General features: G+C 45.7%; 1 protein-coding gene across 4 annotated transcripts in view; it reads left to right on the forward strand.

Moving 5' to 3' along the window:
• PCNX2 (pecanex 2) overlaps positions 1–24,822 on the forward strand; it is a 303,804-nt gene that overhangs the window by 204,915 nt on the left and 74,067 nt on the right. For all 4 annotated transcript variants that reach the window (XM_086679664.1, XM_086679662.1, XM_086679661.1 and 1 more), the window contains exons 22-23: positions 6,353–6,461; positions 12,238–12,367. In XM_086679664.1, coding sequence (XP_086535790.1) covers positions 6,353–6,461; positions 12,238–12,367 — 239 coding nt within the window. The remainder of the gene's footprint in view (positions 1–6,352; positions 6,462–12,237; positions 12,368–24,822) is intronic.

The following is a 24,822-nucleotide window of genomic DNA, read 5'->3' on the forward strand; positions in this document are numbered from 1 at the left end:
ATTCATTTAGATTGTTTTACATCAGTGCATTGCATAAAATTCTTGGGGTGCTAATAATTTGGTAGTTTATAATTTTCAGTGTGGACTGATCTTCAGGGACTGATCTTTGTTGTTTTGTCTGTGGGGGGCCCATATCTTCTGGTTGTGGAAGTGTCCCTGAAGACTGTGGGTGCATTTACTTTTGCAAGAAAGTGTTGTCATCCTCCCCTACTTTTTATGTTATAGCCACTTGGTTTGGTATTCCCATGCTTCTGGAATAGTTTAAACTTCAGTTCCACTCCCCTGCATTGTGACCGCTAAGGTTTTGGTGTATTGTGGACATTGTGGATGGCAGAATTTTATCGACTGTACACGAGGTAGAAGGCAAGCTGTTTTTGCTATTTCCAAGCACTGATAGGTTGGGTTTTTCCAATTCACTTTTTTTGTGTGTGCATGGCAGCCCTTCAAGTCCATTATAATCCAAGCTCTCAACTCCCAAGGCCCACAGCATCTACCTTTGTATCGTCTTGGGGTCATTCCAGGGTCAGTTCAGACTTATTATTCTCATTTTTAAACTCCCCTTTTGGTTCTGACTGTTGGAGGCTTTCCCTTCTTTTGACTTCAATTATTAATTACATTTTTCCATACAATCTCTTAGATTATTTATATTATTTTTACAGTGGGCTGGTAAGCTTTGTGCATTACCATGCTCCCTGAAGCACTGTAATATTTTGCTAAACTGTGTGCTATTTAATAAGCTCCCAACACACATTGTAGATAGAGGTACAACTAGTTTCTGACCTTCTGAAATTCAGTTTTGGAATCAGTTATAATGCTGCCTGAATATGTTTATTTGACTTAAAAATTCTAACTCCTATAGTCAGCCTTTGTTTGAGACTATTTATGTTTCAAAGGCAATGAACCTGTATTTAAGTATCATATTTGCTGTTATCAATCTGTTACTCTGTAAAATGGTGTTCCATCTCCCCCCAAAATGTGGTATCCCACATTTGAGGTGTCACTGGCTTTACTTTTTCCATTCCTTCTTGAATACTTTTCTACTCCTCGCATCACCACCTGTGCCTCAAAAATGTCTGATCGTTTTCCCCAATTCTTTTGTTCCCCAGTGCTTTTAATTCCTCAGCTGGGCTCCTACCTGAATTCATCAACTTGCTTGCCTTAAACCTCCAGATGTCTTCCCATTTCTCTGCCTCCTTCCCAAGCACTCAAGAGCCGCTACTCCCTCTGTTTTCTCGCATTCTTTTTTTTTTTTAATTTTTTTAATGTTTATTTATTTTTGAGAGAGAGAGAGAGAGAGAGAGTGCTAGCTGGGGAGGAGCAGAGGAGAGGGAGACACAGCATCCAAAGTAAGCTCCAGGCTCCAAGCTGTCAGCACAGAGCCCGACATGGGGCTTGAACTTATGAACCATGAGATCATTACCTGAGCTGAAGTTGAACACTTAACCGTCACCCAGGTGCCCCTATTTTCTCTCATTCTGACCTCAGGACACCTTTAACTCAGCAGCTGGTTTCTGGCACTCCGTTCAGCTTTGCATGTCTGCTCAGAGTCAGGCATTAATAATCACAAGTTGCATATCTTTCTAAGAATGAAACTAGCTGAATCTGACAACAAAATGCAAAAAGAAAAAAGAAAAGAAAAAAAAAGGAAGGAAGAAAGAAAGAAAAGAAAAGAAAGAAAGAAAGAAAGAAAGAAAGAAAGAAAGAAAGAGAAAGAAAAAAAGAAAGAAAGAAAGGAAGAAAGAAAAAGAAAAGAAAAGAGGTAAGTGATAGAACTAATCTGGGGGATTGAAAGGCTAAGGTTAGGATTAGCAATGGGAGAAAAAATGGTGGCTGGGATTGGGAAGAAAAATTCCACTTCATTCAAATGGAATAGCATATGTGTAGCTCCCAAAGATAATGCTCAATATCAAAATGTTCAAAAAGTGTGAGTTATTTTGTTGGCAGGGAAGGAGTCCCCTGAAGAAAGATGGCATACATCTTATTTCCGAATGTAGCAGCAAGGAAATGGGTTGGGCCATCTTTCTTTAGTGACTGTTCTTAGGAGAGCTTGTGAATTTATGCAGTTTGGGTTTCCTGTCTATACTGGAGGTAAACCAGCATTGTCTACACCTAATTGAAAAGATATTTCCAAAAAGGGTCATTGAAAGTGAGACTATTTATGGTGTCTTCCTTTGGCAAACAACCAGAATCATTGCCGGTGTGATTTGTATTTGCTCTTTTCCTAGTGTTTTCGGTGGAAAAGACCCAAATGATTTTGTTTTCTCTTCTAGTCCTACTTGGGTAACTTGTGAAGTTTATTGTGCTTTAATAGGGCTGAGATTTAAGAGCGTGGAAGCAGAACATTAGAAGTGGGATAAGCTTCATAAAAACAGAGGCCTTGAGCTGCCTGTGGAGATGTGCTTTTGTAGCTAATCTAAACGGGATTTCTATCTAAAGCTCTTTGGGGCAGTGGTAGGCTGTATGTGGCAGTGCTTACTAGAAAGGTGTTAGTGTTGCTCTTTCCCTTGAAGCAGTCGTGTCTTAATTGTTTCATGATTTTATACACAATGGCCTAATAGGGTGTAAACTGCCTCTTCATACATGCTTGTCATTAAGGAGTGATACGTAGGCTTCCTTTTGCACTTAGACACCATCAGCTTCTGAATACCCACAGATTTTCTCATTCTTTCCCTTGATGTCACTCTTGAAGAGGAGGACAAAGTGTAAAGGGAAAATATGAGGTTGGGTCTTTCTAACCTGGACGTACCTCTCCACACGTCTGGAAAGAAAATACAGAAGCTGTGTCCATCCTCTCGGATCTGTGCATTCCAGAAGTGCAGGGAACCCCCAAGCCTGCCTTTGTGTGATCTACTTGCTGCCGGGCTTGTTGGGGGCTATCCTATCTTATTCATTGGGCATGTATACTGAAAGGAACATTCCAGGATGGATCAGAGTTCTTTGTCACCATGCACACGGGGAAGAGGTCCCTGATAGGGGCCGTAGCCACATTTGTTGTGTCCACACTTGTGACCCTGCCCCTTGCCTGTCGGCGGGAAAGCCAGGGTAGAGAAGCCGTTCTCCGCTCCTTCACGTCAGCCAGGTTTTCCCTCTGCTGTATTTAAGAAGGGCTCCCAGCCTCCAGGAAACATCGTTAGGTTCTCAGGCAGAGAACCGGGCAGGAACTTTGACCTCCCGATTTCACATGGGCCAGTGACTGAGCACCCATGTGGCCTCTCGGAGTCTGGTTTCCTCCTCTGGAAACTAGGAAGACCTAGACTTGAGAAATCTCAAGAAGCTTAGTGAGGAAGGGGGGGTCCTAGAATTTCCTGATTGTGAGCTAAGTACATCCTCAAGACAAAACATCTGCTTGTCCTAACATTTATTTGTCAAATTCTTATATTGCACTTACAATTGCCAGGTAGTGTTCTAAGCCCTGAACAAAAATGAAGTCATTTAATCGTCAGATGACATTGTAAAGATGCCCACAGCAGATGCCAGCTAGGATTCAGACTCAGGCAGCCTGTCCTCAAGCCTGTGTGCTCTTAAACATTACACTGTGTTGACGGCTGACCCTTCTACATCGTGTGCTTTTTCTGTTGGGCTTTGCAGAGGAGATTAAATTACTGTGTTGGGGAGGAATCATAGGTATACAAAGAACTGGCATTCAGGGATTCTTGCTTCTTCAATGAGAATAGCAATGTCTATTCTATGAGCTGCATATTGAAAATCTTTCACAGAACTTGTATTTTATTCTTCATGATGTTAATGAAAAACACCGAGGCATAGACACAGGAAAGGAGCAAAGATACCTGGGGCCTCAGCTGCAATTAGAGCGTGAACGTGCATGTGCCTGATTACTGGTTTTGCTTATATGTAAATACAAGTCGCTGTGCTAAGCAAAAAATAATTGTAATAGATTCATTGAATCATAATGCAGCAAAGTTTCGCTCAGAGCTTTAAACTTGCAGATGAGCCTTTCCCTGGGGCTGCCTGTGTGATTGTAGTTGCCATGCCTGACCTACTTATCAGCTTTTCACAAGGTGGCTTAAAAGCCTCCCAGGATATAGTCATACACCGAAAACCCTACAGGAGTAACTCTCTATAACCCCTGATTCATTGTTAGGGTATCTGGGGGGTCACACATCACAAGAGATCATCTTGTCTGTGCTTGTAGTTTTCACCTAGGCGTGAGTCACTAGGTTAATTCTGAATAACCAGACTAAGAATCCTTGACAATGGAGTAACGAGAGGGTTTCAAATCCAGCGGCATTTTGCCTGATAGAATTTGGTTAGCCTGATAGAATTTGGTTAGCATATAGGAGCAAGTTAAGACAAGACGGCCCGGCACCACTCCTCAGGACTTTGGCTTTTGATGTAATCTAGTGTCAGGTGTCCTGTGCTGAGTGTCTGCCTCTTGGTAATTAGCACGTTCCTCCTCCGGTTGGGTTCATGGCGGGGATGAAAGGAAATGATAGCGGCCTTTAAAGAAAACACTCTCTTTTGAAACAGAAATGAGTCAAGGGTTTGAGTCTGTGTTAGAACCTTCTGTCTCACTGTGTACCAGGCATCTATTGACTGGTGGCAAATCAGGTGGTGGGTAGAAGACTACTTTGTGCACCTAAGAGATGCTACCTCAAGCAGACAGTGGAATAAACCGCTGTCCTCCCAACGGTCAGAATGTCTAAGTCACGGTGCCGTCCCATCCAGAGTGGATTCAGGAAGCTTCCACCAACCCCAGGGTCAAAACTAAAGTGGGCTTTGTGGACTTGGAAGCCGGCTGCAATCAGCCCTCTGCAGTCGACGCACGTGAGCAAGCGTAAAGAAAGTGAAAAGTTATCAGCAAAGACCAGACGTTCGAGTTTCTTCCCCAGATTCATATTCCTTTACAGGCATTCATGTGCAAGCCCATCAGCTTTCTCCTCCATTTGTCCTTCTCTCTTTTGCCCTCCCCACTTTCTCTATTTCGTTCCTGCCCCTCTCGCTCTCCCCGCCCCCACTTGGTGGCCCTCCCCCATCCTTGTCTGCACCTCTGCTGCGTCGTCACTGGGTCTGTGGACACAGCGAGACCAGGGTTTCGGCTCCTCACTGGGTGCCTCTCACCCCTTCAGGACTCCGTGTTTGCTGTGCCTTCGACAGGACTTTTACCCTTGGTTCATCTTCCGCAGACTGTCCGACAGTACTTAAGTCTGCCCGGGAGTTAGTCTCCAGCACTAGGGGGTTTGTGAGAGAACAGGGAGACAAGAGAGGCGGCAGGAAGATTTGGAGAGGACTGTCATCTGTCCTCTCCAATGTAAGCCTCGTCTGTCTTACTCCACTTTCATGGAACAATTCAGAGCAACCTCATCTTTTGGTTCCAAAATCACAAGGTTGGCCTTTTGCTGGAATGCCAAATTATCTTGGTTCTTTGAATCTTTCCTTGATGGCCCTACTTCCCAACCTTGGCCTTCCTTTCATTGTAGTCTTCTGCTGTCCTGCGTAACACCTGTTGAGCCTAATAAAGAATTCTGGCTTTTTCTTCTCTTTTCACATCCTGGCCTTGGTGAATGTATTTTATTATCTCATGTGCTAGCCAGTCTGGGAACAAACGCCATCGTGCCATTTGAAGCCTCCATTATGGACAAAGAGTGTATAGATGTGGAGTTTGGGGCGACATGCTGGTAGGATGCTTCCTGCATGTGGAAGCAACAGAAGTAGAATTCTGCATCTGAGATTCATCAGTTACTTCTTAACACGAAGCAGAGGTTCCCTAGCCAGGCCCCTCCATTCCTGTCCCTCCTCGTCACAGCTTCTGAATCTCTAGTCGAAACCTCTGAGCATGTTTCTCCTTTGTGTTCATTCCCAGTCCGCATACGGCAACTTCCCAGTACTCAGTTTGGCTTGTGCTGGCTTGTCAAGTGAATGCAACAGCTTCCATATCCTTTCCCGGCTTTCTAAAGCCCTTTGTACCGGGCAATTCAGTGGCACGGAACTATTTTCTCCAGCAAGAGCCACTGAAGAGTTTTAAGTCGAACTTAATACCCAAAAGCTCCAATGGTGTCCATGATGATAGGTTTTTGTATGACTCTCCTCCACAAGACCCAATAGGAAGGATGGAACACCAAACTGAGTGAGTGTTCCTCCGGGAAAGGCAGAGGCACACACATACACCACACCTGTCGGCTGGAGTAATTACCCTGGAGACGTGAACCACTTGGATCATCTTGTTGCTGTTTTAGAATTTCCTGAAACAGCTGCCTTGCGTTAAGGACAAAGGAAGGTCAGAGCAAGACAAGGAACAGCAGCCTCGCTGCCCCCTCCTCGCTGTTGGTGACCTTGACTCGGCTCCCACCCTGGTTGTCAACGCTGATGAATCTTTTTCTTCTTCTGCTTACAGCTCGAGGACCTGCTTCACAAGCTACAGTTCGTCATGACATACGTGGCTCCTTGGCAGATGGCTTGGGGTTCTTCATTTCACGTGTTTGCTCAGCTCTTTGCAGTCCCTCGTATCCTTTCTGCTTCTATTTTCACCCGCGAGCTGAGATTCACATTTTACGGATGCAAGCTTTTCATTGAACCCTGGCAATAAAAAGATTTGAAAGTCTTTAAGATTACATTTTAATGGGGACATGGGGAGGCACTTTGGATTCCCCTCAGGCCACTTAGCCTTAAAAGATGTTTCTTAATTTTGAACTCTTCCTGCTTCTTAATGCATTTCCAGGATTACTTTATTTATTTTTTTTATTTTGATTCTTTCATTTCCCACACCCAGATCTGCATTAAGATATCCTGTCTTTTAAATGGAAAGTCACTGCTTAAATAGTTCAGTTAACTTGTGCAAAATTGTGCAAATCGATTTGCTATTATTAAACACTGTGGATAGAGCTGATGTATCTGATATACTGTTATAGGTTATATAACATTATGTTGTGATAGAGTTTGGTAACCACATACCTGAATAATACTCAAAAACTCAGAATTAGATATAAGTAGCAATACCCAAAGTCTCCTAAAAACTAAAAAAATAATTTATGATTTTGTTTTGTAGCTGCCCTTAGCCAAGAAGCATAGTTTTATTGTTCGTAGCTTCATTTGGTTTCCTTGTATGTTTTTAATTGTTTCCATAATGATAATTAGTTTTAATTTACTTCAAAATGAATTTGAGATGCTCCTTCTAAAGATTACTTTGACACGGGGCACCTGGGTGGCTCAGTCGGTTGAGCGTCCCACTTTGGCTCAGGTCATGATCTTGTGGTTCACGAGTTCGAGCCCCGCATAGGTCTCTGTGCTGACCTGCTCTGAGCCTGCTTTGGATGCTGTGTCTCCCTTTCTCTCCACTCCTCTCCCACTCGCTTTCTGCTTTGCTCTCTCTCTCTCTCAAAAAAAAAAAAATGAATAAACATTAAAAAAAATTTAAAATTAAAAAAAAAGATCACTTTGACACAGATAGCTAAATTGTGTGTGTATGTGGAGAGAGAGAGAGAGAGAGATTAATAAAAAATACTCTTGAAGAGAGACATTAAACAAGAATATCCTTGATTTGGGCCTAAAATCTGCCCTCAAATGTTTTCCTTTCCACCTAGTTTATACTTCGTAGCCTTGTACTTTGCACGATGTGTTTCAGGGATTACTTGTATCAGAATCCAGGAGGGGCTTATTAAATAATGAAATCCCTGAGCCCAGCACATACTTTTCAAATCACATTTCAGGGGGTGGATCCTGGAATGTCCATCTTCAAAAGCCTGACCAGGATTCTTATCCCACTGGCCTGTGTCACCTGCATTTCCGGAGCTTCCTCTCAGACGACATTCGCACAAGGCTCATTAGGACGATTCATAAACAGTCTCTGGGACCTGACCTTCGTGTGCAGGGATGGAAACATAGTTGGGATAATCATTAAGTGATAATATATTCTAGATTTTTAAAAATGCCCTTCTCCAGACTCCTTTGTTCAAAAGCATCTTTTTAAGCATGCCAAGAGCTGGCCTTACAAGGCACATTGTTCTGTGTTCCTATTCTTAGACCTGCATTGATATTTCTGGAGTGTTTCAAGGTTATTTGGTGGAACAAGCTAAGGAAAAAAAATGCAAAAGTGGGAGCTTTTACACCACTTTTTTTCCCCTTTAACTCCAATCATTTTCTGTAATACCAGTAATTTCAGTTTTTCTAAAGAGTCCTTTGAAACAAAGACAGTGAAATGAAAGAGTGAGGTGATTTGATTTCTGAAGCATGCCTACGGCATCCTATCTAGAGTTTAAAGCCTATTTATTAAATAAAAATTGTCAGGCAATGCAAATTTGCGGTTAAGGAGTTGCACTAGGAATTTGAAACTTGAAGTTATGATTCCCAATTTTATCCTAACTCTGGTCTCATGTAGATCTGTAGCATTTCTTGTGCCTATTTATGCCTTGTTAAGGGCATTCTGTGATGCTAATTACTCCTTGTGGTTTCGTGGCTGAATTAAGACCCTTCTGGGAACCATAACTTTCAATTACCTGACCTGTTTGTGTGTTGAGGGTTCACACACAAGCACTTCATATCTGGCACTTAATATCTCCTGGAAGAATAAAAGTAGTGTGAGTGTCTACCTCAGATTGCACAGGGTGCGTCTTAAATCTAAGTGCTTTCTTGATGGGCGAACTTGTTCTCAAAGAAGTAGAACATGTTTGAGATGTAGGTTTCATTGGGCATTTGGTAGCTCTGTTTTAGAACGCTCGATTGATCCCCATGCTGAGTTCCTAAAAGTGTCCCGGAGAGTGACATCCGCTTCCTCCCTTCTCCTGAGATACAGACCTTCCAAGTGATGGTGGAGCCTGACTGCTGCAGTTGTGTGACAGCTTCAGGACTTTTAGCTGCCCCCACCCCCCGCCCTTATCCAAGGGCACCTTCCCATCCCTGACCAGTTGTAAAGGTGGATATTTGTTGTTGGGAAGCCAACATCATACTGTTCCAAATACAATGAGATAAATAGCTCAGAAAAGCATATATATATATATATATATATATATATATATATATGCATGCCTTCAAGACAAGGCTATGAGCAGGGCAACTGAGTGGCTCAGTAAGTAGGGCATCTGACTCTTGATTTGGGCTCAGGTCATGATGTCACTGTTTGTGAGTTCAAGCCCCTCCTCGGGCTCCACTCTGACAGTGTGGAGTCTGCTTGGGATTCTGTCTCCCTCTCTGTCTCTGCCCCCTCCCCCGCTGGTGCTCTCTCTCTCTCTCTCTCTCTCTCTCTCTCTTAAAAATAAACATAAAAAATTAAAAAAGACAAGGTTATGAGGTTCCTAAACAGCAGCCCTGGCTCTTGACTAATTTTGAATTGTTAATTGTTTTATCACCCTATTAAGAAGCTGTGGGTTCAATCCTGGCTCCAAGAAGGGACTAATTTGCTCCATTTTGGAACGGAATTAGCGTTCAGGCCAGCAGGGCACTGTTTAGTAAATTGCTTTTTCCAGTACTAGCATGCTTTCTCCCTTGGTAGCCTCTCTTAGTTTCTGAGCTTGTAACCTCCAGAGACAGAGAAGAATGCTCACCCTTTTCCTATGTATAGAGACTATGCAAGACCATTGTCTTCTAGTAATTAGACCCATCCAGACTATTTCTGTTAAATGTGTGTATTGGGAAGGCTGCTTTCTGTTTGGTATATCCTTTTGTGCTTCAAATGATTTGTTTTTAACTTTAAGGATTGACATAGATGTTTTCTTTTTAATTTTTTTAAGTTTATTTCAAGAGAGAGACAGCACAAGTTGGGGAGGGGCAGAGAGAGAGGGAGAGAGAGAGAGAATCCCAAGCAGATTCTGCACTGTCAGTTGGGGGTTCGGACCCACAAACCGTGAGATCATGACCTGAGCTGAAGTCAGACGCTTAACCGACTGAGCCATCCAGGTGCCCAGGTATTAAATGTCCACAAATATAAGCTTTTGATGGAATCACCACCTCTCCCTTGGTAAGAAACAGAGAAAGTTCCACGTGCCTGCTCTCGAAGTCAGTTTCTTGGCATTGCCTTACCAGCTATGGTCACAGGCTTTCATATTTGCCCCGAGTGTGCTGTATTTCTTTATTGATCTTCCCTAAATAAAATAACCTATTCACTGCTGCCCTACCTCTGGCCTGTTCAACTTTATTTCCTTCCCCACCACACTGAACTTGATTTACAGTCTCACACTGCTTTCCTTGCTTCATTTCTGGATAATTGTTTCTGGCATTTAAAAAAAATGGACAACGTAATCTTGGGGGAAACTCATAGAGTTGAAAAGAACAGTGCCAGCCTGGCTAGCATTCTACCCAGCCCCAGCTCCACTGGTCTTTGTCCTGGCTTTTCTTCAAACCACCCCCTCCCCCCCCACACCCTCTGTCGCCTAAGGGTGTAAACTTAACCCCTTCTGCACTCCTGTCTTCCTTACCTCAGAGAAATTTCTCCGTGACTCTGCCTTCTCACATTTTTTCAGGACCTCTACAACAGGACCTCCACCATGCAGTTCCCTTTTCTTCCTGTGACAAGGGGCATGGTTAATTTGGTGTGTTTTGTGACTGAGGTGTTTAGTTATTTTCAGCTCTCCAGTGAAGAGGAAGCTGATGGGTGTTAATGGCTATCTAGGTAGCTCCATTGTTCAGTAGCTCTCCAATGGAACCTAGGTCAACATAAAAGGAATTTCATTTAATTTGAAGCACAATAGAGACCTTTTGGATACCAAAACAACTCAGCACCAGAATGGATTATTAATGGGGGATATGTCATTTCACTCCCAGAGATGTTTGGAAGTAAATAGCGAGTTGAAAAAAATAAAAGGAAGACACACTCCTTCCTGAAGCAAAACTCGGATGCTTAAGTCTATGAAAATGCATGGGGAAGGGTCTGTGACAGAGAGAGGCCATCCTTTTCTGGATTTACTTGTCAGTGGGCGGTAAGGTCCCCTACGGCCCCCGCTCCCCCATCACATGGCTGATGGCACATGAAGGCATTTAGATGCCTGGGTCACTTCTACGTTCTGGCTGGCGATGACATAGCGACTTTCTGTCTGTGCGAGGCGTTTCTTTCTTTGTGCCAGAACCTTTTGAACACAGGTTAAAGAAGTAAGACCTTCGGGACGCCTGGGTGGCGCAGTCGGTTAAGCGTCCGACTTCAGCCAGGTCACGATCTCGCAGTCCGTGAGTTTGAGCCCCGCGTCGGGCTCTGGGCTGATGGCTCAGAGCCTGGAGCCTGTTTCTGATTCTGTGTCTCCCTCTGTCTCTGCCCCTCCCCCGTTCATGCTCTGTCTCTCTCTGTCCCAAAAATAAATAAACGTTGAAAAAAAAAATTAAAAAAAAAAAAGAAGTAAGACCTTCATTTGTGTAGCAGTGAGAAAACCCCCCTTCCAGGTGGGGAGATCAGCCCTGTAGTGGGATGCTCCAAGCCCCCAGCCACAGGGACAAGGGACAAGAAACAGTGTGCCTATGTAAGGCACCACGCTGGCTTCTGCCACCCCCACCATGGGTCCCCTCTGTTGCCCTGCACCGCAGGGACATGTGATTGGCAGCTGGGAGCAGCCTTCCAATGATGGGGAGAGACTGGGGAGGGACCAGCCCTTGTGGCACCTTCCTCAGATTTCTAGGGATCAGTGAATTGGTCTTACTCCAAAAAAGACAGCAGTACTAATTTTCATATTAAACAATTATACTTCTGATCACCCAGGATGTGTAAAAGTTGAGTCCCTCCAGTAAATGAGAAATACATACAGGGTGCAAAATGCTGTGACTTCATGGGCACACAGTTTTAGCTGCAAACCAGATGTGACTTGAATTGAGCCATTGGTATTCACTATATCATAAAGAATATGTATATTTTTTTGGATAGTGGGGAAAGATTCCTGGAGAAACAGAGATGCTACCTTCTCTAACAACGCTATTTATTTCTTTTAAAAAATGGAATTTAATTTTAATTATTTACGAAGCCCCTTAATACCTTAGCAAATGTAGCACAGTGTGTTTCGTGCAGCTAATGATATCCTGGTAAAAAGAAAGTGTTCTCTTCAAACCTTCGATATTAAATCACAGCGAGACCGCTGGGGGTTTTACGAGAATCATTTGGTTTTCATGCTGGTGAAATCAGACCTAGCGGGATACTATTGAAAGTTTTATATCTCCAACTATGTACATAAGAGAGATCCAGTATATGGCCTCCTTCCTTTCCTTGGCGAGAAAACGGCTTTACTATAAACGAGTCGAAATCTGAAATAATATTTAGACATAGAACACTGGAAAACTTTTTTTTCTTTTGCCTTAACTCAGAACGCTCAGATTCTGCCATGCTTCTCTTCCAGACGATGGCCACCTCAATCTTTTCGACCCCTCTGAGTCCATTCCTCGGGAGTGTCATTTTCATCACCTCGTACGTTAGGCCGGTGAGATTCTGGGAGAAAAACTACAAGTAAGACCCTGAAGCCGATGCTAACTTGCTTTGCTAGAATGTGTGCTTCGGGCCGCTCCCGGGCCTTCCTCCTTGTCAGGGCTCAGGCCTCACGCTTCGCAGGCTGGGGGCTGCACGGGTCCCCCGGGGGCTCCCTGAGTTCATCACTCAGCACGGGGGCCTTCCGGGCTCTGGACCAAACATGCCCGACGGCAGATTTGCAGCCGGGCGCTAGTCCAGGCTCCATGAGTTGTGAAGGCAAAATGGGTTCTCACGGCCGGGTATTTAGCAATTGCCCCTCGGGAGGGTTGTTGGGGGCGCTGACGTCATCCCCTTTGCCTGGCAGAGGTGGTCCCTGGCTGGCACGTGTGAGTATCCTTCATACGCCCGTCCTGTGCAAGTGTGCACGTGTCACACCTCAATATTAAGGAGAACAGCAATTTTCTGAGCGCCGTTAAACTCGTAGAAGATGATTTATGTACTTTTTCTTGACTCTTTGGACAGGCCGGTCGTAAATTTCCTCCAGCGAACAATGATGGAGTGGGGCGGCGGAGTTATTTCTTAAGTGAAGGGGAGTGCTTTTCAAGAGCTCCTGAGGATTTGGGGGCGGGGTCAGGGGGGAGTCTGGGGGAAGGAACCTAGAACGGGTGGCAGAGGAGAAAGCTGGCAAGCCAGCCCATCCCTGCCCTCAGCTGGGGCAGAGGAGGCCGACTTCCGTTTCAGAACGCCTTCCCCTAACTTAGAGCAGCACCTTCGCTGATCCCTACAAACCCCAATGCACCCTCCATCGTATGTCTCCATTTTGCACGACTCTGGCATTTTACACTGTGCTCTTTGTACCTTAGACAAGACACCAGTGACTTAGGAGGTCTGTGGTTTCCCTTTCTCCCCTTAGACAGTTTCCGCGACCGTAAAATGCACGCCCTTGTGGGACAGGCAGTAGGGTCTGGTGAATAAAACTCAGCCTGGGGCACCGGCCCGCCTGGGCACACACCTCACCTCCACCACTTAACGCTGGCCCCCTCAGGCCTCTCTCTCCTCTTCTGTCAAATGGGGGCAAAATGATAGGATCTACTTCACAGACTTGCCGTGAGGAGAAAATACACATAAAGCACCTAGAACAGGGCCCGGTGGAAAGCAAGTCCCGTGTGAGCCTGCGTTGCTGGGATTCCTCTCTGACGGCTCCGCGTGGACGTCCCTGTCCCCGCCTGGCCCACGCTAACAGGTGTTTACTGTGACTGAGTACAGCACATCCAGCAAGCTCGTGTTTGGGGTGCCCTGGGGGAAAACTAATTGGACCCGAGCCCTCCATGTGGGGGCCACGAAGAGGTGGGGAGACCCCTTGGGTGCCCAGCAGTCTCCTCGTAGTCTATGAGAGGTGGGCTGTTCTCAGTACAACAAATACCTGTGTGAAATTTTGCACATAAGCAAGAGTCCTCTTTCGTGTGTGTTTCAGGAGAGATCGTGCCTATTGACAGAACCAGAGGGTAGAAGAAAACGGCCATCACTGGCTTGTTACTTTAAGTCTCTCTTTTTTTTTTTTTTTAATTTTTTAAATGTTTCTTTATTTTTGAGAGAGAGAGAGACACAGAACACGAGCATGGGAGGGGAGACAGAGAGAGGGAGACACAGAATTCGAGGCAGGTTCCAGGCTCTGAGCTGTCAGCATGGAGCCGGACGTGGGGCTCAAACCCATGAACTGCGAGATCAATGCCCTGAGACCAAGTCAGACGCTCAACTGACTGAGCCACCCAGGTTCCCCACTTTAAGTTTCTTTAGGGGAAAACAATTCGGGGTATCTTTTTAGAGCTCTGGAAACCACATTTCTGTAAAGTGGAGACACCTGTAAACAAGAGGGCTGGCAACGTCTGTGCTGTTAACCTCGCAGGAGAGTGCAAGATACTTTCAACTTGATCGTCAGTACAAAAGATCCCTTTTTGTCTCCTATGCTCAGATCAGTTAGGAGCCAGTCTTTCCGGCCTGGAATCTGACGTGAGCAAGACGCATCCCCGTTGAGCTGGGAAGGGTTTTAAGCTCCCGAGGTAGGGAATGGAGAGTCTTTGTGGGAGTGGTTTTATTGCAGGGAAACGTCCTAACAACTGTGCAGAGCAAGGCTTGTGTTTTCTCACCTGCAGGATTCATGATACTCGAATTGTCTGCCTATGTGGGTTACTTAACTGGAGGGGCTTCAGGAGCAGGGTTAACATGTCCTTACTCACTGTCACAAATAATTGATTCTGCTGTGATCCATTCTGTTAGCACTGTTATGGGGGATGGGTCTATCTTTGGTCGGCCTGGTCTTTGGGTGGGGAAGGGTCGTCAGGGTCTGCGGGGTATGTCTAAGGATATCCAGCCTTTACTAGGTCTCTCAGGAGGAGCCAAGTTGGAGACTATGTTCAGACCCGCTGGGGGAAAAAGTTCCTGATGCAAAATCCAGTCTTGTCCCCTGTGTTAAGCATCAGGCTACAGAGTCCCGGGCCCGGCTGCTTCGAAGATCAGTGATGGAATTCAGGACAGTGAGAGGTGGGTTTCAGGAAAGGAAGTGCCAGGAAATCTCATCTGGATCCCTGCAAACGCTCTGGAAAGCTCATTCTCACTATCTTAAACTGTAGGTTTTCATTTCAAATGCTAATGCCTGCTTGTGTTCTTGTTTGAGAGCTTCTACACAGCTGCTTCCTTGCCTTCTTTTCAGTCTGGTACAGAGGGGCACTTGGTGACAGGGTCATGGGTTATGTTGAATTGTTCACCACATGTCCCCTCACTTTCAAAGGCCGATGACAGACACTCTCCTCTGGAGATTGGGCGGGTCATGCTGCCAGTGGGCACGCACGCACGCCGCCCCCAGCCCGGGGTGTGGCGAGGACAGTCCCCTCTCCTGGCCTTCCTCTCCCTTGCCCCCCACCCTGCTGGCTTTGGTCTCTGCCAGTCTGCAGTGAGCCCAGCACTGTAATGAAACCATTCTAATACCCTAAGGAACCGGTAAGTCTATCACCAGCCACCTGGTAACTAGGGCCAGTCTGGTTTCCCCGGCCTGGGCTGTCGTGAAATCCACAGGCTTCCCGTTCCCCGACACGCTCCTCCCTGGGGGCACATGACAAATGTGCCCTCTGCCCTCCTGCCTCCCCAGGGGATTCTGCAACTATCGCACCAGGTTCCATGCTGTCTCAAAAGCCTGTGGTGGCTCACAGGTGCCAGGTGGACCAGCCAGGTCCGGCAAGAAGCCGTGCACCTGCACGGGCCCATACGTCAGCCCTGGCGGCCACGTGCCGCCAGGCTAATGAGCCTTGGAAACGGGGCTAACGTGGCTGAGGAACTGAATTTTTACTTCTGTTTAATTTCAATTAATTTAAATTTCAGAGGCTACCACACTGGACGGCACAGATACAGACCCTCCCCGAATCTGAATCTCAGTTTCGACTTTATTTCCCAACACGTTCTGTCATACCTCACATATCGTGGACTCTTCATCGCTCGCCTTGCCACGGGCTGCGTCCTTCGTGGACTGTCCTCCCCTCCCCCTGCTTCTCCACTTCCCATCCACAAGCACCCAGATTCACAGAGGGGTATCGTGTTCCAGCTCTTGATGAGTATGCAGTAAGTTTCAGGATGGCCTTTAGGATGAGAGGTAAAGTAGCAGCCGTCTGTGCAAGATGCATTTGCTCTGTAGCCATCAGCGAATTCTACCCAGGATTGACAGAGGCTGTATTTGTCTCCAAGTCTGGACTTGTTTGTTTTTCATCTTTGTGCCCCTACGGAGCCATGCACGTAGTAGGTGCTCTCTATTTCTTAAATGAATTGAGTCCCACGCTATTGTGTGAGAGAGAAAGGAAATCTTAACCTGGGTTTTTTTATCTGCCGTTGTTAGAAAGTTCTCTGTTAAACTGATGTTCCCTTGACTAATAAGGGCTTTAAAATCTGTCTTGATGAGCTCTGCCTGGTGTCTCCACTTGAATTACAGGCAATGACAATAAATGCACTATAATAGTGCCTTGTGTGTATAAATCCCCTATGTCAGAGTATTTTAAAAGCTTTAGAAACACATTCTGATATTATGATAGATCACCCTTCTCTTTATATATAAACAATCCCTAAATAACCAATCTTTGTCATTAATGTGAAACAAATGTTTAGGCTAGAAAGTATTGACTCATGTTTTTGCTTATCTCAGCAAATATCTTGGACCTAAAGGAGTTGACTGTTTTCAGTCCCAAAGAATGAAAGGTTGTATTAACAATGATTTTGTTTGGATATATCAAAAGTCTTGTATAAAATGTAAAATGCCATAGCCACGAGGAGACACATATAATAGCTACCTGAGAGGCAAGTATGGCTTTCACGGTTGTTACATTTCTATCATATTCTCCAGATTGGTTTTATTTTTTTTTAATGTCTTATTTATTTATTTTTGAGAGAGAGAGCACAAGTGGGGGAGAGGGGGCAGAGAGAGGGAGACAGAGAATCCAAAGCAGGCTCCAGGCTCTGAGCTGTCAGCAAAGAGCCCGACATGGGGCTGGAACTCACGAACTGCAAGATCATGACCAGAGCCAAAGTTGGATGCTTAACTGACTGAGCCACCCAGGCGCCCCATATCATATTCTCCAGATTGATTTTAAAATATTAAATCATTCTGGGCATTATCCTTCTCAACAAATAAGCATTAAGCATCTATGTGAGGGCACCATGCTAGGCTTTAACTAATAGTAGTCACCATGTGATTGGTCTGCAAAAACATCAACTCTGTATTCTGTGCCCTTGGTCCCACCCTCGTTAGCAAGATGGTCAGCATTACTTAATTCTCAGCCCTTCCTGAGACGGTGTTAATACATCTGAAAGTGTGAGCTTTGTAGTCAGACTTCCATTAAAACCCCAGCCCATATGTTTGGTTAGGTGTTTGACTCTGGGAAATTATTCAGTCTGTGAGCCTCAGTTAACTCATCTGTAAAATGGGTTGACTGTCTCTCTGTGCCTCCCAGAAGTCATATATACCAAATGAGACATGGTTCACTGTGGTAAATGGATAGGTTATTTCTGTGTACAGCAATTTTATCCTTAATCCTGTCCTCATTTTGTTGTCCTTCCCTGTATTTCTGTCTTCTCTCATTCACCTTTTAATTCAATCATGTCTAGACGTGTTCTTTATGTCCTTGCAACCTATGGGAAATCCTTTCTGAAATGGCAGAACACAATTAGACCAACCAGTGTAAGGACACAGGTCTAGACCACATAACATCAAATCCACAGTGTGCTGTGAGATGCCCCTTAAATACGAGTCTTCACCCTTAATGCTGTGTTTATTTTGATGCCTTAGCCGTGTCAGAGCCTGGTTCTGTTCTTTGAGCAACATAGCTGCCTTAGTGGATAAACAGCATCTCTAAAGCATCCCTATTTTGTGGTTTATCAAATGACAGTCTGTATGACCCAGATATTTGAGCTGGTCTCCGTGGGCTCCCGGGCATCTTACTGTGTTATTTCCGAGGCCCTTCGTGAGTCTGTAATACAAGTGAGGCTGGCATGGACCCTTTGAATTACACAGTCACCTCTGTGCTACCCACAGAAGGGAGTCCTCCGGTCTCTTCCGCTCTGGGAGGAGAACCCCCTGTGCCTTCGTAGGCGGCCCTTGTGAGCTTTGTCGGCCGCAGCTGTGGGCTCCTCACTGTGCTGGGTCTGTTCCTCCTGTCCTCACCTGGACACCGCGATCACCCGGGTGCACCTGCTGCTGCTGGAGCCGGCGGCATTCTCTTGCCTCCCGCATGTCCCGTCCTTCACCACCTTGAAGACGGTTCTCTCCCTGCACCGCCCTCTTTATCGAGCTGAACAGCTCTATTTTTTTTGAAATGGTCTGTACCTTGGGCATCCTGGCCTCCCTCATCCAGATGTTTCCTGGGTTGTCTCCAACCCTCCCTTCTAGGCCGTTCCAGATGTCCTCTCCTCGGCCCTCAGTAGATGTCACTTCCTGCGAGCCAGATGTTCGGTTCTCAGTTACGCCTTCTCAAATTTGAGACCTCTCAATGTCGGGGCGCCTGGGTGGCTCATTCGGTTGTGTCTGACTCTTGGTTTTGGCTCAGGTCATGATCTCATAAAAATAAAACCTCTCAAAAATTTTTAATGTTTATTTATTTTTGAGAGAGAGAGAAAGAGAGGGAGGGAGAGAGAACTTGAGTTGGGGAGGGGCAGAGAGAGGGAGAGAGAGAATCTCAAGCAGGCTCCAGGCTCTGAGCTCTCAGCACAGAGCCTGACACCGGGCTTGAACTCACAAACTACGAGATCATGACCTGAGATGGAAATCAATAGTCGGACGCTTAACTGACTGAGCCACCCAGGCGCCCAAAAGCCTGTCAATGACTTTACTAAAGTATTGCCGAGCCAGGCCTTCATCATGCCGATCGCATGTGTGTATTTTAATGAAAATCAGAAGTTTGCATTTCCCCTACCAGCTCTTGACCCATTGGCTTTAACATTCTAGTCCGTAAAGGTCCATTTCAGTCATGCCGCCCAGCATCTCCCCAGCCCCTTCGCCTGTGCTCTCCGCAGACCTGCCTCCTTCTGTGTCTTCAGTCATGATTTCTTAATGAGGATGAGCGGGACAGAGCCGCGCGCGCCTGACTTGGGTAAGGCAGTCCAAAAAAGAAGTTCCCGACATCACCCTTTATTGTTTACCTTCCCACAATGGAGAGTCTTTTTCCGGATGTTCCCTGCCCACCGGCGTATTTTAAGCGTGGTTTGTGAGATCCTTGGGCAAAGCACGGAGCTTCTCCAACGGCCGTCTTTTTCTCAGATGCCAAGCAGAAAGCTTATTTGGCTTACGGGGTTAATGGCAAAAGGCAGCACTATAATTAAAAGTTGCAGTTCTGCAGGGGAGGGAGTTACATCTCTCAGCTTGCAATTAAGCTGTTCCACAGTTTATGTGGGTATGTTTACAAAGTGCCCGGACAAATTGAGATAAAAGTCTTGACGCTCCGTTGTCAGATGTCTTAGGGCTACTAGAACTCTCATAGCCATACCTGGGCATGTGTTGGGCTCGGGTATAGTATGATGAATGGTAACGATAGAGTACAGTAGGGTGGTACTGGGCGGGTAACAGTGGTATTCCTCATTTTTGTGGTTACTGAACACCTGCTCACCTTCCCGAATGCATTCGTTCTAGCCCCTTCCTACCCGTTCTGGAAGGAGAATTTCATTGTCCTCATTTCACAGACCAGAGAAAGGAGACCCAGAGAGTTAAAGAACTTGCCCCAGGTCACAGAGCAAGTCAGTGGCTGAGCCAAGACATTAAACCAGGCCTGGTCGCGTGCCAGGCCCTGAGCACTTTACGTTATGTTCCAAAGCCTCTCAAATGCCTCCCACGTTAAAAAAAAAAAAAAAAAAAAAAATTAGTGAATGCCAGTTAAAACGTTTGCTGGCGACGGGAGAGAGGTGCTGTCACAAGAGCCACGTTCTGTGGAGGAGGAAAGAAGGGCAGTTGTAGTCCAGGCACCGAGGCCGCTTTGCTGTGCGTGTCCTGCTCCGGAAATGGCTTCTTTCAGTCCTGCAGCCACAGCATGCCGTTTCTCAGCAGGGCCACCTCCTTCATGGCCCTGGCCATGTGCTGTCGCCCGGCTGGCTCTCGGCAGCTCCAGAGCCCGACCAGGGAGGCATGGGGGTCCCTCTCAGACTGAGAAATCTGTGATCACCAACAATGTTGGTGGGGGCGGGGCGGTGGGTGCATTGGGGTCAGAACAGAAATGGGGCTTCGATGACCTTTGTGGGCCATGAGCGACCACCTGCAGTCCTGAATAAAACCTCAGGCCCAGAAAGGGAGTCAGACTAATTAATTCAGACGCAGTTTGCTGTGAAAGGATCAAAAAGTGCCCTCACTTTTCCTCGGAGCTAGTGGTAGGTCTTTGGGGATCTTTCTCCACAGAAGGGACGACACAAGGTTGTCGGGGTGCATATAGAAATGTGAGAATTTTCAGTAGTTTAAAAATGCTTAGGGGTCACTTGGAGATGGATGGATAAAAGAGACGTGCTTAGGGATTAACACGGCTCAGCCACCACAGAGACTGTGGGTGCCGGGACTTACAGATACAGTCAGGATAAGAATATGGGCCAAGTCCCAAGCTTTCCAAAAGGAACAGAAGCAAGGAGATACCAGCAAGAGCCATTCTTAATTATGGATGGATGAAATGAAGGGGTCAAGGCAGACTGAGAAGCCAAAAGGAGTTCAAGAGTTTAGTGTCAGTAGAACTCAGGCAAATGGCTGGGAACTGAGAACCCACAGGAGGCAGTGCCTGCCTCAGATTTCGTTTCCCTCTGGTAAAACTCAGCTCTGCATATGACGTTTCTCTGGACTTTAGGCCTCAGGTAAGAAACAGATAAGCAAGGAGACTGTGGCCAAAGGGCCCAGGCAGTAGAAAGGTAAGGCGTGACACCCAGAGTCCTAGAGATCTGTTGTTTCTGCCTGGCTTGAGTTCTGGGGCTCCAGGGCAGGGAGACATGCAGGGAAGGCTGACCCCTCTCTCCCCCCAGCCTTGGTGGTGTGGGACATAAGCCTCATGCCGCTGGCAGCCTTCTCGTCCCCACAAAGCGAGACGGGCCTGAGAATTCAGCAAACGCAAGAAGAATGCAGGGCCGAGGGACTTCGAGAATGTTCCCGATGACAACCCTAGCCCCTGAGTCCAGCTGGGCCCGATCGAGTGTTCAGTGATGTGAGCCAGTGAATTCCATATTTTGCTTAAGCCATTTCCAGTTAGGTTTTCTGTCACTGGAAATCAAAAGTCTCCTCATAAAAGCAAGGGATGGCTTTTATCAAAGGAATCCTTCCCCTCTACCTTTTATTTTGGGGCTGTGTGACAGCATGAAGGTGAGGCCTTTATGGCCATAATTCTGTGGTTCTAACTAGCCTAGAAACCAGAGAAGGTACCAGGCATCCCTTATTGTGCCTCCAGGATGGGGCGGCAGACCAGGAGTCTCGGCTTTCTCTGGCTTCGTGGCTGACATGCCCCGTGTTTTAGGCCAGGTCTCCCATGTCCCTTCTCTGCCTCAGATTTTCTCCACTGGAATTTCTGGTCTGTGTCTGAGTGCTGTTATGTCTGAGAAACTAAATGATGAACTTGGCCCCATCCCGCTGTTTTGCTGACGGATGAGAAAGCTCTCACACACATACCCAGGGGTAAGGGTTGACACTTCAGGTGTGGTGATGAGCTATTATGCAAATATATTCCAGAAGGATGACGCTTTTGAGGAACTCCAGGGTGGCGAATTTCTCAAATAGCCCTGGTTCGAACTTATTATTCATTATGCCGTGGTGCATAATTTTACTCCGGGTCCTGTTACATTTTGCTGAGCAGTTAAAGAATTTGAGAAGTGCAGAGGAGTGCAGGGTAGTGAAGTTGACCATGTGCCTGCAGGAAGGCATCCAACATGCCCACCTGCTTCCTGGCCGTCTGGGGCTGCTGACTCTACACTTCAAGGTCACCCAGGAGCGAGGCTTTGTGACTGAGTCAGGTTGATGGATGGTTGCAGGGGGGTGTAAGTCTATTACAGCATGAGGGCAGAGCCCTTTTCTTTGCACCTCAGCAAGTGAGGGCAGGGGGGTCCTGTCTCAGCTCTTAGGGAAGTGTTGGAGACTGGACTGATTTCTTCCAAACAAAGGAAGGCAGGAAATATCCAGCTCTTAAATCCACATTAAATGGCAAAAACTCTTTTACCACCTTGGATCAAATATACATAGCGCAGGAGATTTATAGTGCATATATCCAAGGCATCTGCACAGAGCAGGCCCACCCTCCAACACCAAGAGCCCTGAGCACGTCGGAAGGTCTGTCCTGTGATCGGCCAGTGCTCAAAGTGGACGTCATTGGCTGTGGCCAGTGTGTTCTCATTCCTCCCGTGACTGACGGAGTCAGCTGCGGGCAGGCCGGTTTGGGTCCCGGAGAATGTGTGCATTTGAGGCTCTAGGTGAAAACTCATTCATTGGCATTCTAGTGATCCGGTGGGGTGCCTTTAATCTTATTACTCTGAGCATATTTCCAGGACTGACTTTAATCCTGCTTTACTGAGAGCCAAGAGACCTGGCCCAGGCTTCGCATACGGCTGCTGCTTCTTGATACACAGGGTTCCAACTGATTAATGAACTTAGTACACAACGTGAACGTAGAAGCTATATTCTTTTATTCCTGTCACTTTGGGAACATTCCACCATCATCCCCACTCGTAGGGTTTATAGTACTTTCTCATGGCTGGATTGCTGTGTTTACTTCTCTCTGTAAACAGTTCAGGAGATTGATGCTTCCCTTCAAGATTTTGAAAAATGGCCAGTAATGGAAAAATAATCACATACATGAGAATTAGAAAAAAAAATCTATTATCTGATAAAAAAAATAAGGGTATTTTAATGTATTATATTCCTTTTCCATTCGTGATGCCTTCCTATATTACATGAAAGGAAGTATTTGTTTTAGAGATCGTATAGTTGGACCTTATTTTCCTAGTGCCGGGGAAGACTTTGGAGAGACGATACTTTGAAGTTTGGGGGAAGGAAGGAGAGGAAGTTCTTAATGGGTTTTAAAGAAAATTGGGTAGGAAATGAAGTTTTTAAAACGCAGTTTTGAAGAGCAGTCCAGAATGACTTTTTCTGTGTGAAGTTAGCATGGGTAAAGAACAGCCACGAGAGAGGAGGTTTTCTTAGCATTGTCAAAGAACTTGTTTTGGTTTGAAAAGATTTGTGCACCCCTAGGTTTATGGCGACATTTACAATAACTAAGATATGAAAGCAACCCAAGTGTCCATTGGTAGATGAATGGATAAAGAAGATGTGGCCTGTGTGTGTGTGTGTGTGTGTGTGTGTACATAAGTACAATGGAATATTACTTGACCATAAAAAAGAATGATGTCTTGCCATTTACAACAACATGGATGGACCCAGAGGGTATTAGCCAAGTGAGATAAGTCAGACAGGGAAAGACAAATATCATGTGAGTTCTCTTATATGTGGACTCTAAGAAACAAAAGAGAGGAACAAGCAAAACAAAACAAAACAAAACAAATTGTCTCGTAAATACAGAGAACAAACTGGTGGTCGCCAGAGAAGAGGTGGAGTGGGGGGCATGGGTGAAATAGGTGAAGGAAATTAAAAGGTACGAATTCCCAGTTATAAAATAAATAGGTTGCAAGGATATAAAGTACAGCGTAGGGAATATAGTCAATAATATTGTAATAATGCTATAGAGTGACCATACCTCATTGTGGGGAGCATTGTACAACGTATAGCATTGTCGAATCACTGCATGGTACACCTGAAGCTAATATAACATATGTCAACTATGCTTGAATAAATAATAATAAAAATAATTTGGGGAAAGGCTGGGGCCAAGGCGGGACAGCTGGGAGAGTTGAATGAGCTGATGATCTGTTGCCTATTGTTCCTCTGCTCCTTGAGCCAAAATTGTACACAATCTATTTTAGTATTTGAAAAATCGATTTGGAAAACATTTTCAGGGTAAACTTTACCATTCCTTTTTTCTCCATGACAGAAAAATCTATACCCAAATGTCTTGATGCAGTGACATCAGAACCATTTTCTATTTACCCATCGTCACTCGTTGTTCCCTTGGGTAACTGGCCTGTTACAAGGCAAAAGCGATTCTTTGTTTAGTTCTGCGGAGGTTGGCAGGCAGAGATGCAGCTCTGTATTTCAGTGTTCTACCCAGAGTCCTGTGCAATGTTTAGTTGCCATCTTATGCCTTGAGAAAATGGGGGATCAGAAGAATTAAGCGATTCTCTCCTTTACGCCCCTCAAATAGTTTAATAAGTCTTAGCCCAAGTAGGAAACAGAAATCAGGCTTATTGACTTCAAATTGCAGTTTTATTCTTGCGTTTTTAAGATGGAGTTGTGAGCCACGCACAGTGTCATGGTCCGGAAGTGAATAAAACAACAAAGGAAAGGTGAGGTCCATCTCAGTGGGAAACGTGCTGGTGTGCTTTTATTAAGCGCCGCCTCCCTTGGTGACAAAATGGCACCGTGTGTCAATGGCTTCACATCCAGAGAATGTGTCTTCCCAGGATGCTGCCGCTCCTGAGGCAAGTGGCCATGAAAACAGGGGACCTGAGTTAATTCATCAGGGCTGTGTGTGTCCCTGAGCAAATAGCTGTCGACTCTTGCTGAGGATTATGGTGTCTTTTTTGCTGTGTGGGGAGCTTGTCTTAATCCCAAATCTGTGCATACCACTGGTCACCAATGGAAAAAAAGTACACGGGTCTTCATCCCAGGAGAAATTTCACCCACCACTCTAAAACGCTGTCCCATGGATGACGTTGGTCCTCTTGCTACCAGAAGGATACAAAAGAAGTCCAAATCTTAAATCGAGCATGTTAAACTTGGGGAAAAACCAGCACCTTCTTGCTAATTTAATCCTTATGAGTCAGTTATAATCCTCTGCATCTCAATTTATTCAAGCCTCCCTTTGGCTGACTCTTTGCCCAACTGCATGCAACCTGAA

Source organism: Puma concolor, chromosome D2 (genome assembly GCF_028749965.1).
Source record: "Puma concolor isolate L17-30 chromosome D2, mPumCon1.1.hap2, whole genome shotgun sequence".
Lineage (NCBI taxonomy): Eukaryota > Metazoa > Chordata > Mammalia > Carnivora > Felidae > Puma > Puma concolor.